This window comes from Gymnoscopelus microlampas (genome assembly GCF_963454915.1).
Source record: "Gymnoscopelus microlampas genome assembly, chromosome: 8".
Taxonomy (NCBI): Eukaryota; Metazoa; Chordata; class Actinopteri; order Myctophiformes; family Myctophidae; genus Gymnoscopelus; species Gymnoscopelus microlampas.
Window position 1 is genome coordinate 43306462 of NC_139945.1, and position 14179 is coordinate 43320640.

General features: G+C 38.5%; 2 protein-coding genes across 3 annotated transcripts; one reads left to right on the forward strand and one right to left on the reverse strand.

Moving 5' to 3' along the window:
• The first annotated feature begins 3829 nt into the window (after positions 1-3829).
• Positions 3830-9072, forward strand: LOC311050166 (ras-related protein Rab-34-like). Of its 2 annotated transcripts, none has more exons than XM_084064142.1 (11): positions 3830-3960; positions 4594-4714; positions 5249-5340; positions 5488-5553; positions 6056-6157; positions 6346-6410; positions 7107-7158; positions 7244-7325; positions 7810-7900; positions 8062-8169; positions 8262-9072. In XM_084064142.1, the coding sequence occupies exons 2-11, from the start codon at positions 4640-4642 to the stop codon at positions 8327-8329; spliced, it is 801 nt and encodes a 266-aa protein (XP_083920268.1). In that variant the 5' UTR covers positions 3830-3960; positions 4594-4639; the 3' UTR covers positions 8330-9072. The 2 variants fall into 2 exon arrangements, with proteins under 2 accessions (XP_083920268.1, XP_083920269.1); XM_084064143.1 differs by having other exon boundaries at positions 3877-3960; positions 4589-4714.
• Positions 9073-9194: 122 nt separating this feature from the next.
• On the reverse strand, positions 9195-11684 carry LOC311050168 (adenine phosphoribosyltransferase). Its single transcript, XM_084064145.1, has 5 exons — positions 11552-11684; positions 11183-11276; positions 10837-10983; positions 10240-10335; positions 9195-10131 (listed from the first exon to the last, which is right to left on the reverse strand). Exons 1-5 carry the CDS (start codon positions 11672-11674, stop codon positions 9980-9982), a joined length of 612 nt encoding a protein of 203 aa, XP_083920271.1. The 5' UTR covers positions 11675-11684; the 3' UTR covers positions 9195-9979.
• Between the last annotated feature and the right edge of the window lie 2495 nt (positions 11685-14179).

Below are 14179 nucleotides of genomic sequence, written 5' to 3' on the forward strand. Positions count from 1 at the left end.
GACGCAAACTATTGTGTGTTTGTGTCTGCATGCATATGACGAATAAAAGAACGCTCGCCCCAAAACATGCACGCCACCAGGTGTTCCTAAACATAACCTCAATAAAACTATGCCTAAGCCCAACCTTATTCCTAACCTTAACCTCAGTAAAACAAATACAAGAACCGCTGGGGCGTGCGGCCCGTGAAAATAATTGGGGCGAGTGTGTATTGATCCGGTTACCCATACGACACAATTGCACAGCGGCATTTATTGGCTACTTCAACTTCTGTTATACTACCATAGGAATAAAGTTGCTCCATTACACATTATGGGGGCGTCATAGCTGAATGGTGAGAGAGCCCGTCTGGGGAACCCAGTTGTCCCAGGTTCGATTCCAGGCTTGGCAAACAATGTGTCGACTGGTCCAAGTGTTGAGCAAGACCCCAACCCCTATCTGCTCCGCGCCCCTTGTGGGCAGCAATCAGCTGGGTTGAGCTGAAACAGAATTTCCCCTACAAGCGCAAGTAGGCCAGTACTAAGTTAAATTACCACGCAGGATTACTGGTAACAGGAAAGGTGAGCACCAAACATTCTGGGCACAAGGGAAATGCAGGCACCTGGAAGAGTGAGCAAGCACTTAGGGGTGGAGTAGAGTGGGCACTAGGGAAATCTGGGCACCTGAATTAGGATTTGTGTCCAAGTGTTTTTTTTTACTTTACATTGCATGCTGCTTTGTTGTTGGTAAGTGGTATTAAACCCCCAAGCACAACACAACGAGGTCAAAAGTACAATATAAGAGTTTATTTGCCTAAATGAGTACTGAGGTCAATAGTACATTATAACAGAGTTTCAAAGTACAATATAAGAGTGTATTTGCCAAAATAGTAGTATTGTTAAAAAATAGAACAAATTCTTGAGAAAATTGTATATTTTTGATAAATAGAAGCCTGCTGTTAAAAAATAGATACAAATTAGTAGCTTACTGTTAAAAAAGAGAGAGGGGGGGATAGCTGTTTGATCGCAGCATTTGTATATGCAAATTGAAGAATGAGCATGAATGGAACAACCACTGAAACATTGTCTTGACATACAAGACACAAGTTTCCACATGAGAGCTGCTCTTACTATTTCAGCCCCCAAACCAGGAACATTTAGCATCTAGCATCATTGTTAATAAAGTATTCAATCTCACAGGCAGTGCATCAGTGCATCTAGTGCCCAGTCCTCCGGGTGGCCACATTTCCCCTAGTGCCCACTCATCCTAGTGCCCAGATGTCCCTAGTGCCCACTCTTCTCCACCCGAAAGTGCCCACATTTCCCTAGTGCCCAGTCTTCCCAAAAAGTATGGTGCCCAGATGAACCTAGTGCCCACCTATCCTGTATCCTTTGAAAGCATAGGCCAATCAAATAATGGAGAGTTTCAACTGCAAAGCTTTTATTTTGGAAGACACGATTCGACTACCGATGGCTGTTGACTATCATGCATGCGTTTTATTTTTCTTATTACTTTCCTATTTCTATTGTTATTTTGTTGTTAAATGAGGTGAGATTAACTTTATTAAGCCCATGGTGTGTAAATCTCACCTGCACAATCCACTATTAGGCTATGTAGTTGCTAACTTTAAATTGGACAAATAAATAAATACATTACAATGCGTGACCCAAACGGCATCATTGTTTTGCTCCGATTGGGACCTTGACATCATTGACTTGGAGTGGTGGTAAAAGTACTATGTTTTTTTATTCAAGTAAAAGTATCAATATTGCAATAATACTGAGTAAAGTACAAACGTATTGGTATCAAAATGTACTTAAACTTTAAAGTACCAAAAGTAGTAAGTAGGCTACTCATAGACCCCTTAACAGACGACGTCACACTGGCTGCACGCAGCCAGTATGCGCGCAACGAAACCCATTATATCAGGTCTCGTTAGGACGCGTCTCACTAGCCAACACACACAAGAGGGGGTTGGGGTGTGCTGAAACCAGTGCACCCCGAAACAGGTTGGGAATTGATTGCGTGAAACAATCACCTGTGCGTCCAGGCTCAATGTTAGTAAACAAATAATTGGTCTATTATGCAGAATGTATCAGATCTAGCTCACAATGCCTTGCATCGCATTCGCAACCTGTAGATGGCTATTTTCAAATGGCCGAATGGGCTGAAGAGGTTAATGTGTGTTTTGTAATAAAACATCTACAAGTCTAGTAACTAAAGTTTTCTAATCATTGTAGAGGAGTAAGAAGTACAATATTTGCCTCTGAGATGTAGTGGAGTAGAAGTAAAAGTACTGAAAATTGGAAATACTCCAGTAAAGTTAAAATACCTCAAAATTGTACATGAATACAGTACTACTTCCAGTGTACTTAGTTAATTTACACCACTGCTGACTTGTATCCGTCCACAAAGTTGCTAAAACGTTGTGTTTGCATGATAACCATAGAGTTAAAAGATGAACCGTTTCAATCTTAATCGAGCGTCTCTTCCAAAAGTAAAGTCTACAGCCCATCGCCCGGAGGGACGGTCCGACTCAGACAATGATTGGTTAGTCGGTTGTCAGGGGGACAAACATTATTTTCATACAAGATACATGTTTTCTCTTTCTTTTGTAGTGTAAAAGTAACTAAGTACATTTACTCAAGTACTGTACTTAATACAATTTACAAATACGATTTGGAGGTATTTTTACTTTAATGGAGTATTTCCAATCTTCTGTACTTTTACTTCTAGTCCGCTACATCTCAGAGCGAGGCAAATATTATACTTTTACTCCACTACAATTATTTGAAAACTTTAGCCACTAGTTAGTAGTTACTTTGTAGATTTTGCTTATTATTACAAAACATACATTACCCACTTCAGCCCACATTTCGCCATTTATAAATAGCCGATCTAAGCTCACAATGCATATGGATGCGACCATAGGATGCAATGTGGGCTTGTAGTTCTGCTATTTTCAATAGATTTGTATACATTTTAGACATTTAAAAAGTTGTGAAATTGGACACTTTGCATAATGTGTACTTTCTACTGTTGGTACTTTTGGTACATTTTAATACCAATACTTTTGTGCTTTTACTCAAGTGTAACGGATACCACTTGGTAGGCAAGGATGAGACCAGGAACCACGTTTGACAGTTTATTCTGTAGGAAACAGACAAATAACACAATATTTGTCTTTGGATGGGCACTGCATATCATCAAGACTTTCTGTGTGCAACACAAAACAAAAAGTACATTCATTTCATTTTCGCGGAAAAAGAACAACACTGAATGACGTCATCACTAGTCCCAATGTGATGAGACAAAAGACGTTTACAACAGGGTTAATTGCACTCAGAACGATATCCTCATAATGACCCAACGTCATAAAATAATTAAGCACTGTGTGCTTCAACTTACATCTGAAATTAACTGTTTTTCATAGCAAAATCATAAAAATACATCACTGTGTTTTAAGAGCACCGCTTACACTCAGCAGACCAGGAATCCACTGAGGCAGCTACGGCAACACCACTAGGACATACAGTGCGATATGCAGTGCACCAGAATACCACAGTATAAAAATTAGTTTGAACCAACAAATATTGGCTGGTGCTGCTCAATAGTGGACAAATTCTAAATTAACTTTTAACTCTGTTACACAAGTACATTTGAAATTCCGGACTTTTACTTGTAGCAGAGTATTTCTACATTGGAGTATTGATACTTTTACTAAAGTAAAAATGTGAATACTTTTTCAACACACGCACACGTTTCTAAACCACAATTTAACGGTTGCCATGACAACCAACCAACCAGCCACTTGCAGCCATCGCATCCGTCCGACCTTCAGGGTATGGGATCATAGACTCTCAGCGTATCCCAAATTCCTGAATGGAAAAATCCCCAAACTGACTCAGCTGTCCGACCCGACAGACTCCTGTTCTTCTTCATTCTTTACCGTAGATCGTGTTGCAACAACGTATCATCCGACTGTAAGTTCATACTCTACTATCTTGATGAATAAGCGTAGGTTTTCGTAAGAAGACGCATGCTTCTTATTTCATACGAAATATAGCTAGAAGACAGAAGATGAGACATTCTATCTCCGCTATTATATACATAGTTTCAAATGTAGCTACATTATAACTAGTTTAGGATTGACTTGTGTTTGCGGTACTTATATATCTTTGGTTACTTCTTATGGAACCACACAACTAGGTGTTGTTAAAGTGTGGGCCTATATTGCTCACCATAGAGAGCAATTTATAGCAATTAATTAACAGAGATTTCTTGAACAATAGGATTAAAATAGATCCGATCCGAGAGGATGATCATCTCTCAAGACAGATGACCAAGTACCTGATTGGCTCTGCATGTGGTCCTGCATTTATTCTCTGCTGCCAGATTGTTTGACACCCTCTCATTTCAATTCTATTCTATTCAATTCATGGAACTGCTATTAACTTTAATTAAATTCAGTTCAGTTCAGTTCAGTTCAGTTCCATTACATTCAATTCTCTCTCTCTCTCTCTCTCTCTCTCTCTCTCTCTCTCTCTCTCTCTCTCTCTCTCTCTCTCTCTCTCTCTCTCTCTCTCTCTCTCTCTCCCTCTCCCTCCACAGTATAGCCTACCTACTACATGTCCCTCTGATTAACACTAGCTTGAGGGCCTCATGTCTGTACGTATCTCAGCTATGAGTGTGCTTCCTCCAGTTCGAAGGGACCGAATCATTGCCCAACTCCCGCAGGTAAACCATTTAATAGCAAGCACCATACTGGCATGTGGTAGATCCTACTATGGGTAGACCCCCACTGCTGTACAGCCCTCCAAAATGCCTCTGGTGGAAGAAGTAGGCTACGTACTCACATTTTTTCAATGTAGAAATACTCAGTTACAATTAAGTTAAAGTCCGGAATGTATAAATGTACTTGAGTAAAAGTACAAAAGTAGAAAACACTCATTATACATAATGTTCAATTTCACAACTTTTCAAATGTGTACAAATCTTTTGAAAATAGCAGATCTACTGTGGTTAATGTATGTTTTGTAATACAAATCTAAATCTACAAAGTAACTAGTAACTAAAGTTTTTAAATAATTGTAGTGGACTAAAATTAATATATTTCTCTCTGAGTGGAGTAGAAGCAAAAGTACTGAAAATTGGAAATACTCCAGTAAAGTAAAAATACCTCAAAATTGTACTTAAGTACAGTAGCCTACTTGAGTAAATGTACTTTACTCACGTTGCTTTCCAACGCTGAAAAATGCCCCTCTGTTCTAGTGTTTCAGTAAAGAGGCTGCTCTTCACACCAAAGATGAGTTCAACAACAAAATGAAGACTGCTTGTCAAGAGCAACGGACTGGCACAGTAGGGTGAGTTAAGAGGCTTTAAATGTGTCTCATAATAGAGAATGGCGACCTAGAGACACACTTTACCTTTACAATAGCATTGTATCCATATTGTGGAATCAATATTGTGGTGGTTGTTTAATTTGACCCTCTCACCCTTTCCCTGTGTAGATTTAGAATTTCCAAGGTCATTGTTGTTGGTGACTTGGCTGTTGGGAAAACCTGCCTTATTAATAGGTAAGCAGAACTGTACTGAAAAGTACTGTTCACACCAAGAACGATAACTATACATATTGTTTTGAAAATTGTCCTTCCAACTCAAGTGGAAGGCGGAGTCCACACCACAACTATGACAACAATGACAGTGACCAATGATATCTTGGGATCACTCTGGGAGTGACAGCCAATCAGAATCTATCCAAATTTAAAGGACTGATGTTTACAGAAAGTTAGCGTTCATCAGTGTGGATACTCACAAGTATCTCTAGCACTATCTCTAGCACTTTGAGATTTGTGTCAAATATAAAGTGTGAAGAAATAAAATGTATTATTATTATTATTATTATTATTATTATTATTATTAAGTACAAGTGCACCCTGCCCCAATTCATTATGTCATGCTGAGAGACCAGACCATAAAGAAATTACTTCAGGTGTGCGGGACCTTAACCTCTACCTTTTTTAAATCATCTTTTGTAATTTTATTATACACTGTCCTTATATTGTTTTTCATTGTTAGGTTTTGTAAGGATGCTTTTGATAAAAACTACAAGGCGACAATTGGCGTTGACTTCGAGATGGAGCGGTTTGAGGTGCTTGGAGTGCCCTTCAGTCTACAGTTGTAAGTTTTCTATGTTCTCTATTAAGTTCTCAAGTTCAGCATTACAGTATGTTGAATTCATACTCCATCGTACAAGTATAGCATGTAGATTGGCTACTTTTTGGTGTGCGACACCGACGTAGAAAGAGGTATAAAAGCTATATCATGCCTCTTGTGCTACTGTATACCAACGCCTCTCTGCTTTACAGGTGGGACACTGCAGGCCAAGAGAGATTCAAGTGCATTGCTTCTACATACTACAGAGGAGCCCAGGGTACATATGTGCATAGCAAATAGCATTTTTCTGACTGAGAAGGAATTCCAGATGGATTTTAAACATGGTATAATGATGAGGAGTGTGTTGCACAGGGAGCAATTAGGACTTATGTGACTTGCTCAGGGACACCTCGGCATGAAGCCTGGAGGAACCAGGGACCTTCTGATTTCCAGAAGGCTGCGCTACCTCCTGAGCCACTGCCACTGTTTGGAATATCTCTGCTGTCCGGCAGAAACCAGCTAACTCCAAAATGTTATTTTTTCAGGAAATGACAAAAACAAAACAAAACAAAAAAAGGAGTTAGGAGTAGTTTTGTTCATCATTGATAAGAACAGCTAAAGGTACCTCAAAGCTCACAATGAGGTTGGAGGTTAAAAGTGGGTGGAGCCTGGAGTTAGCAAAACCATCTAACTCCACCCCCTTTGGTGGACTTAGCTGGTTTAGCAGACGGTTTGAGGATCCAATGGAGTTAGCTGGTTTTGTCAGAAGCGCTTTTTAATACTTTTCATTGGTTCAATATTCTTTTTAATCAACACACAGACGTAAGGGGTGTTCATTAGCAGTGATTCATGGGGAATTGGGATTTATTTCTGTTAATATTTTGCACTTGGACAACTATGGCTTTATATAAGACAAATGTGTAGATGCATGCAATGTACCTCACATTAACGGTTGTTTCTTCTCTCATTACAGCCGTGATTATTGTGTTTGATGTGAATGATGTGGCATCCTTAGGCCATACAAGGTAGGTTTTATGTCTTGAGAAAATCATTTTCAACTTTAAACACTTTTGGTGCTCTTGGAGACGTTTTGTTTTTATGTGTTAACAGGCAGTGGCTTGAAGATGCTTTGAAAGAGAATGACCCCACCAGTGTTCAGCTTTTTCTGGTTGGCACAAAGAAAGACTTAAGTGTACGTACAGTGTATGCACATTATCCCAAAAATCAACAGAATGATAGCATTATTGACCTGTAATGGTCCATATAGTGTATGCCTCCGGATTTGACACATTGTGTCATTGAGTGATGGATAAATAAAACTCAAGCCACAGGAATGCATTTGCTCCTCCCTAACTAGACCCAAAGCATTTGTGGTAGAATGTTGGATACTTGGACATTATAACTTATAATACGGATAACAGATGTGGGAAGTGTCTTGTTACTATTATATTATTTAAATACTTTTAGGCTGCTTTTTAGTAATTAGAGTAATTTCGTAGTGGCGTACTCTCACTCTTGACTTTAGTAAATTTTACCTGAAGTAACTACTTCTACTAAGTAAGGTTTTTCAGTACTCTCGTCCATGGCAATTCATACAATTTTCTTAAAAGATGTGTGTTCAAGTTAGACATATGTTAGTTATCATGCTTTTTACCTGGAATGCTTTCATTTTTCAGTCTGCTGCAGCGTACTCTCAGATTGAACAGGATGCCATTAAAATGGCACAAGAAATCAAGGCGGAGTATTGGGCTCTGTCATCATTGACAGGTAAGGGAATGCGTCTATATATTGCTCTGTACACATATCATAGAATACTTCAATTGATCTCTGGCAGTATAACGCTATTTTTGCATGCTTTGTGTGGATCTAAATGAAAGTCAACTGTATTAAAACCAGTCATCACAATGTTTGTTTTCATATTGATGAAGGAGAAAATGTCAACGAGTTTTTCTTCCGTGTTGCATCGTTGACATTTGAGGCAAACGTTCTTGCTGAGTTAGAGAAAAGTGGAACGAGGAACATTGGGGACGTTGTCAGTGAGTATACATATTATATTAATAATGCTTTCTGTTGCTTGTAATTATTAAAACAAGACATAACTTGATTCCAAACTATTAATTTGCTTCAGGAATTAGCAGCGGTCCAAGTCATCTCCAAGCTACATCAAAGAAGAAACACGCAAACTGTTGTCAGTGAGGAGACTGGATGTTAATATCCATCAAAGTGTTTGACTTCTAAATCAAAGGTACTGTACAGAAACATGAACAAGCTCTGTGGAAAAACATTGAATTCATAGCCACTCTCTGAGACATTGGGTTTTGCTGGAAGTATAGAGCCGGAATAGTTGGTCTTTCAGAGACATTACTATTCAGTTTTTCCTGGCCGTGGAATGAGTGTTCCGCATTTGGATGTGGATTCCTGTGGTGTGGTCATTATAACTGGTCTAGGGAGTCGTGACACAGCCTTTACTTAAGAGTTCCTCTTTCCAAAATAAATGACTACATCGGTACTGACAAAATACCTGACATGGATGTTTTCAAGTTATCATGAGCTGCATGTGTGAGTGTGTTCTTATCCTAACAGTATCTGTTTAATTATATTGCATAGATCTTCTGTTCATAATTAACTTTTTTTGCACAACAATGCTCTGTCACAAGCCTTATATTCTATTATTTTCATGGTTGAGTATGTTAATGTGTTGAATTGTATTATAAGACCGTAGATGCCTTGTGTATACCAGCTAGTTCCAACATTGACAGTTTTTGTATTGTATGCTTTACAGAAAATGTTTTAAGTAATTTCTGGTTCTATTACTTTTGGTACATAAAACAAGCAACCAACCTCAAATTAACAGTACAGATTAGTGTATCAGACAAAGTGTAAAAAATGTATCATGTTTTCTATTTTTAATTAAAGAATTAAACAAGGTTTCATATAAATTATGTTTATTTCCATATTTCCTAAACGGTCACTTTTAAAGGTAATAAAATGTTGAAGACCTAATGAGAAATGTATTTTTGAACAGATTATCATATATAATAGTCCGGCAGCCCCTGAGGTGATGCATCTGGCTAGCACGCCACTACTTTCTGCTCTGCATCCTCCTTCATTATGTGACAGACTATAATCTGGAGAGCAACTGACTTGACTTGAGTACATACCGTATGTTGGTTGCAGATATTCATTCAGTACATGCCTTTTTGCAAGCCTCTGTCATAATAACTATTTCTATTAAAATATCAAGATGGGAATGATAGTTATGCTTGTAGCTCCAAAAATCTATGTATTCTAATGTACATACTAAAGTGACCTTATTCTGAAAAATGGTCAAGCAAAGAAGGTCAAATGACCTAGGGTTAGACCACCTTTAGAAAAACATAATACCCCGAAGCATATCCCACTAGGTTCTGTTGGACTTTTAAAAAACTTGAATCTCGCATTAGGCCTATAGATTATATTTCCATAATAAAATGTTATAGAAACAACATTTCTGGGTCCAATACTTTTATAATAGAGAGGTATGGTCACATACTCCCTATAGAAAATAAATCCCCAATGCAGACAGCTGGTCAGCAGGTTATTTCATGAATGTATGTATATAATATAGACAATATTTTGGACCAATAAGAAAATCTATAGACCATTTCCCACCCCAGCCAAAAAAGGCCCTCTGCCTGCCGGACTATAAAGCATTGTCATGAACAATTAAATTAACAGTAGGCTTACTACTGGAACATGCTTTGTTCATAGTTAACATAATATAAGGATTTGTCTTAAATTATATATTATTTACCAAACAATTTAAGACATTATCACTATGACAACTTGTTGAGTGATTATAAAATATCAGACATTTTGAAGGTTGAAGCTTTTGAAGGAGTCAAGATGCTGTTGATCAATTTGGCTCTGAAGGTCCTCTGGGATGCAGTGAGAGTATTTGTAATTGTCCTTAATCCACTTCCCCCCCTCTGTGTTTTCAATGGCGACAGCAGCTACACCTGCAGTGTGATTATTATTTTCAAATAATCATTAACTTTAAAATAATAATAATAAAGTATCAAGAGTCACTGATTCATTTCACAAGCTGTTGGGTTAGAACAACTGACCTACAACTTTGGCTCCCTGCTTTTCAACGAGTTTGATCGCGGCTTTCATAGTCCCTCCAGTCTCTATCCATTGGTCAACTATTAGTACCCTGAGTCCTGCAGGAAAGGGAAACATGGTGTACTTATTTCTTTTGAACATTTAATTCACAGTGCCCGCACCGGCAGGAGAGGGAGGACAAAACACTTAAGAAATCTCCTCAGAAGGAGGACTGTCAAATGAGGTGTTGTCTGTGTATAGACAGAGCGAGCAGTAGTTGAGTCCAACCAACACTGGGGGGCATTATGTCACAGGAAATCGTGGGAGAGACAATGAAGGGCCACCACGCCTCCATTTGAACTCTTTGGTCAAAATGTAGAAGCAAAAAAGTAGAACCCACACCAGGCCAAATCCAGACTTCTCTTTGCCACTTAATGTTTTATAAGCTTGTCAGTCTTAGCATGGCCTATCCCACGTTTCACAAACTTGATATGTCTAAACATTTACTAAATGTTGGGAGTGGGAACACATTTACTAGTGAGAAAATACTTGCAGCCTTGCAACAATATAAAAGTAGCCATAATAAGTTAACATGGTTAAATAGTATGTAAAAAAATTACCTGGTTTTAACACATCCAGTCGTACTTCCATGGTCTTTTCTCTGCCTGAGTAGTCACAGTATTGCTGACTATCAGTTTGTATACACAAGTGTCCAGCTTTGCGGATAGCCAGAAAGCCCTTTCCCAGCGTGGTGGCAACAGAGGCTCCTGGAAATAGCCGAGTAAGAAGTGCATTTTAAATGATGTACTGAAATCCACTCATGCCAGGGGGTTCGGTTTCCTGCTCTATCCATAGCATGGGTGTTGCTTTAAATAAAGTCAGTGTGCACTTTCGCAAGAGACCCACTTGTCCAACAAAATACTGTGTTTCATTTCTGCACATACTGTAAGGTTACTAGGTTATTACCAAGGATGAATCCCATTGCATCTATGCCAGCTACCAGGTCAATGGTGTCACTCTGAAATGGACTGAGCAGGTCTTTCACACAGTCTGCTAGACCCTGAGTCAAGTACAAAGCCAGTATGAATACAAAAATATGATTGTGTGGCACTGTATCTATATGCATTACAGTCTAGGTTATCTACTGATACAATAAACGTATAAATATAAAAATATACAATAAAACGTACAATAAAAAATATACAATAAAACGTGTTCATAGTGGCAAATAGTTACACAATATAAAGAATGAATCCAGAGATAAGCTAAAAAAAGAAAAGAAAATGCAACACCAGTGATGCCACAACCTGCCACAATTAATTAATTCAAATATACCTGAGAATTACAGTAGAGTCTCGATGGGTCCAACCAAGCAAACTTTGGTCCTTTTGTGTTAGGTGCCATTAGTGAAAGATACCATCCTTTAGCCCTGTCTGTTGGAACAGCCAGCGCGTCCATTCTCCAGCAACAGTTGTCTGCACAGTTGAGAGGAGCTGGGGTCTGCACAGTGAGTCAGCTTGCGACACATATCAGGTTCCAAGAGTGGTAGTGGTAGTGGTGTGTGCATGCGTGCGTGCATGTATGCGTGTTCATGTGTTAGAGAGAGAGACAGAGAGATTGTGGAATATTGAGAGAGCGAGACAGAGAGGTGGGCAGGTTGTGCAAAGATTTGTTTATGGGTGCATAACACTTATGTGTGCACGTGGGGGGGGGCTTTCCTGTACAAGTTTACCATCGAGTGTAATGGATTCACTGTTCCATGGTATTAGTGCTAGGCGTTCTGATGGAAATCCAACCAGCATGTTCTCGTTTTCTGTGTTTATCAGTCATGTTTTGATTATATCACCTTTACTTCCAAGTTGTTTCTGGGCCCAGAGACCCCAGTGAACCATAGATGACAGGGAAGCACCATGTGAAGCACCATAGATGACAGGGAAGCACCATAGGAAGCTCCATAGGTAGCACCATAAGAAGCGCCATAGAGACATGGAAGCACCATTCCAAATGAAGACAATAAATTACAAGGTTCATGGCTGGCAAAATGATCATCAAAATGTGTCACTTTATTATCCCCATGCCAAGGAGTGTTTATATTGGGAGTAAAACCACTGAATTATAATAATATTTTGATATTTGCAGCTCTAATACAAGCAGGGCCACACATAATATATTGTTATACTGACATTGATTTGACCTGAAGCCACATTTTTAGTGAATGGTCAACTGTGGGTTCGAGCTACTGTGGGAAACCTTTTTACAAAACGGACACCCTTCTCTGTCTTAGCAGTTGTAGGCATCCATTATTTTTGTCTCTCTCAAAGTCTTTTACGCTACAGTTACATTACTTTCATTTACTAAAAGAGCACATGACCCATTTTCAACCTTATCTCATATAATTGGTCCTCTAATCTAATGCTCAATGCTCAATATACGTAAGATTCCACAATTTCTCATTGGTGGGCATGGACCGTTCAGACACCTGCCTATAATCGATGGGTATTACAAGCTTATACAGTCTTTCTCTTCCTGGAAGCTGAAATAGAAGCCATTCTTGCATTAATTTAAATGAAATCTTGATCAAATCTGCCTATCAATGATGTCACTGATGTCCACACCTGTAGTAGGATTAGTGAGGACCATTTATATGAAGATAGTAATACATACAATTTATATAGTGCCTTTCTAAATACTCAAAAGCCGCTTTAGAAAAACAGAAACAAAATAAAAACAACTTTATTAGGAAAAAGCTAGTTAAAAAGGTTAAAAACTAAGAACACTAAATGTAAAAAAAATAAACGGTAGGTTGAAAATGGGAGATGTGGTTCTTTTTAGTATTGTTGACAAGGAGGCCTAACCCCACCACAACGAAGGAATGAAATCCTAAGGCAAACTGACAGCTTCTTATTGTATGCAAGTACATACATGGAGAAGGCTACATACATATTTCCCATACATCCATGATGATAATGAATTCCATGTGTTTCTTGGTTTGTAGTGGTTGTAGAGGTTGCACTAGTAAACATAGGGACATAAATAATCCCTGACAGAAGAAACAAACCTCTGGACTGTCCACTGAATGTGTTCTTGCATCTGCAAACAGAGTGGATGCATTTTTTCTTCTTCTTTTTTTGCTGTATAGCTTGATGCCAACAGGCTATATTTGTTTGGTTTTGGTTTTATTTTGAAAGTAAATATGCCAGTTTAATAGATTTTCTGTATGCAATGATGCTTTGATGTATTGCATTATGAATAGGACAGGTTAACATATATTTGTTTAAATGCTTTAAAAAATATGATAATTCTGAAAACCCCTTGTTTCATTGAGTGGCGCTGAGCAAGTGTATATGCATAATTATCGGCCTGTTGTGGCATATCCAGTATGAACTCTATCCGAACCATAGAAGTTCCACAGTGGCAGTTCCACAGAGCTGTGGGCTTTCCCAGGAATTGGTCGAATGTTGCCTCTGGTGATTTTACATCATTTCTCTCCGCCTTCTAACAATCCGATTTCAGTGTCTTGAGGTTAAGTTGGATCTCTGCCTACTAGAGTTCATTGTTAGCCCAGCATGTGACCAAACACAGTGATTAACCCAACCTGCAGCAGGGAGGGAAGGTAAAACTGCACAGTATGCTATTATTTGGCTGAAATGTATTGGCTGCAGAGCGTTTGTGACAATTTTTCATGTTAATTTAAAATATGTTTTTTTTTCAAGGGAACGTTTCTTTCTTTCTTTCTTTCATTCATTTTTTCTTTTCTTTTCTTTTCTTTTCTTTTCTATCAGCAGTATGGCGTATCATTCCTACACTATAGCCAAACATTGTGTAGTTACAGTCAGTGGTGTAAAGTTACTAAGTAGGCCTACATTTACTCAAGTACTTAAGTACAATTTTGAGGTATTTCTTTTACTTTACTGGAGTATTTCTAATGTTCTGTACTTTCATTTCTTCTCCACTACATCTCAG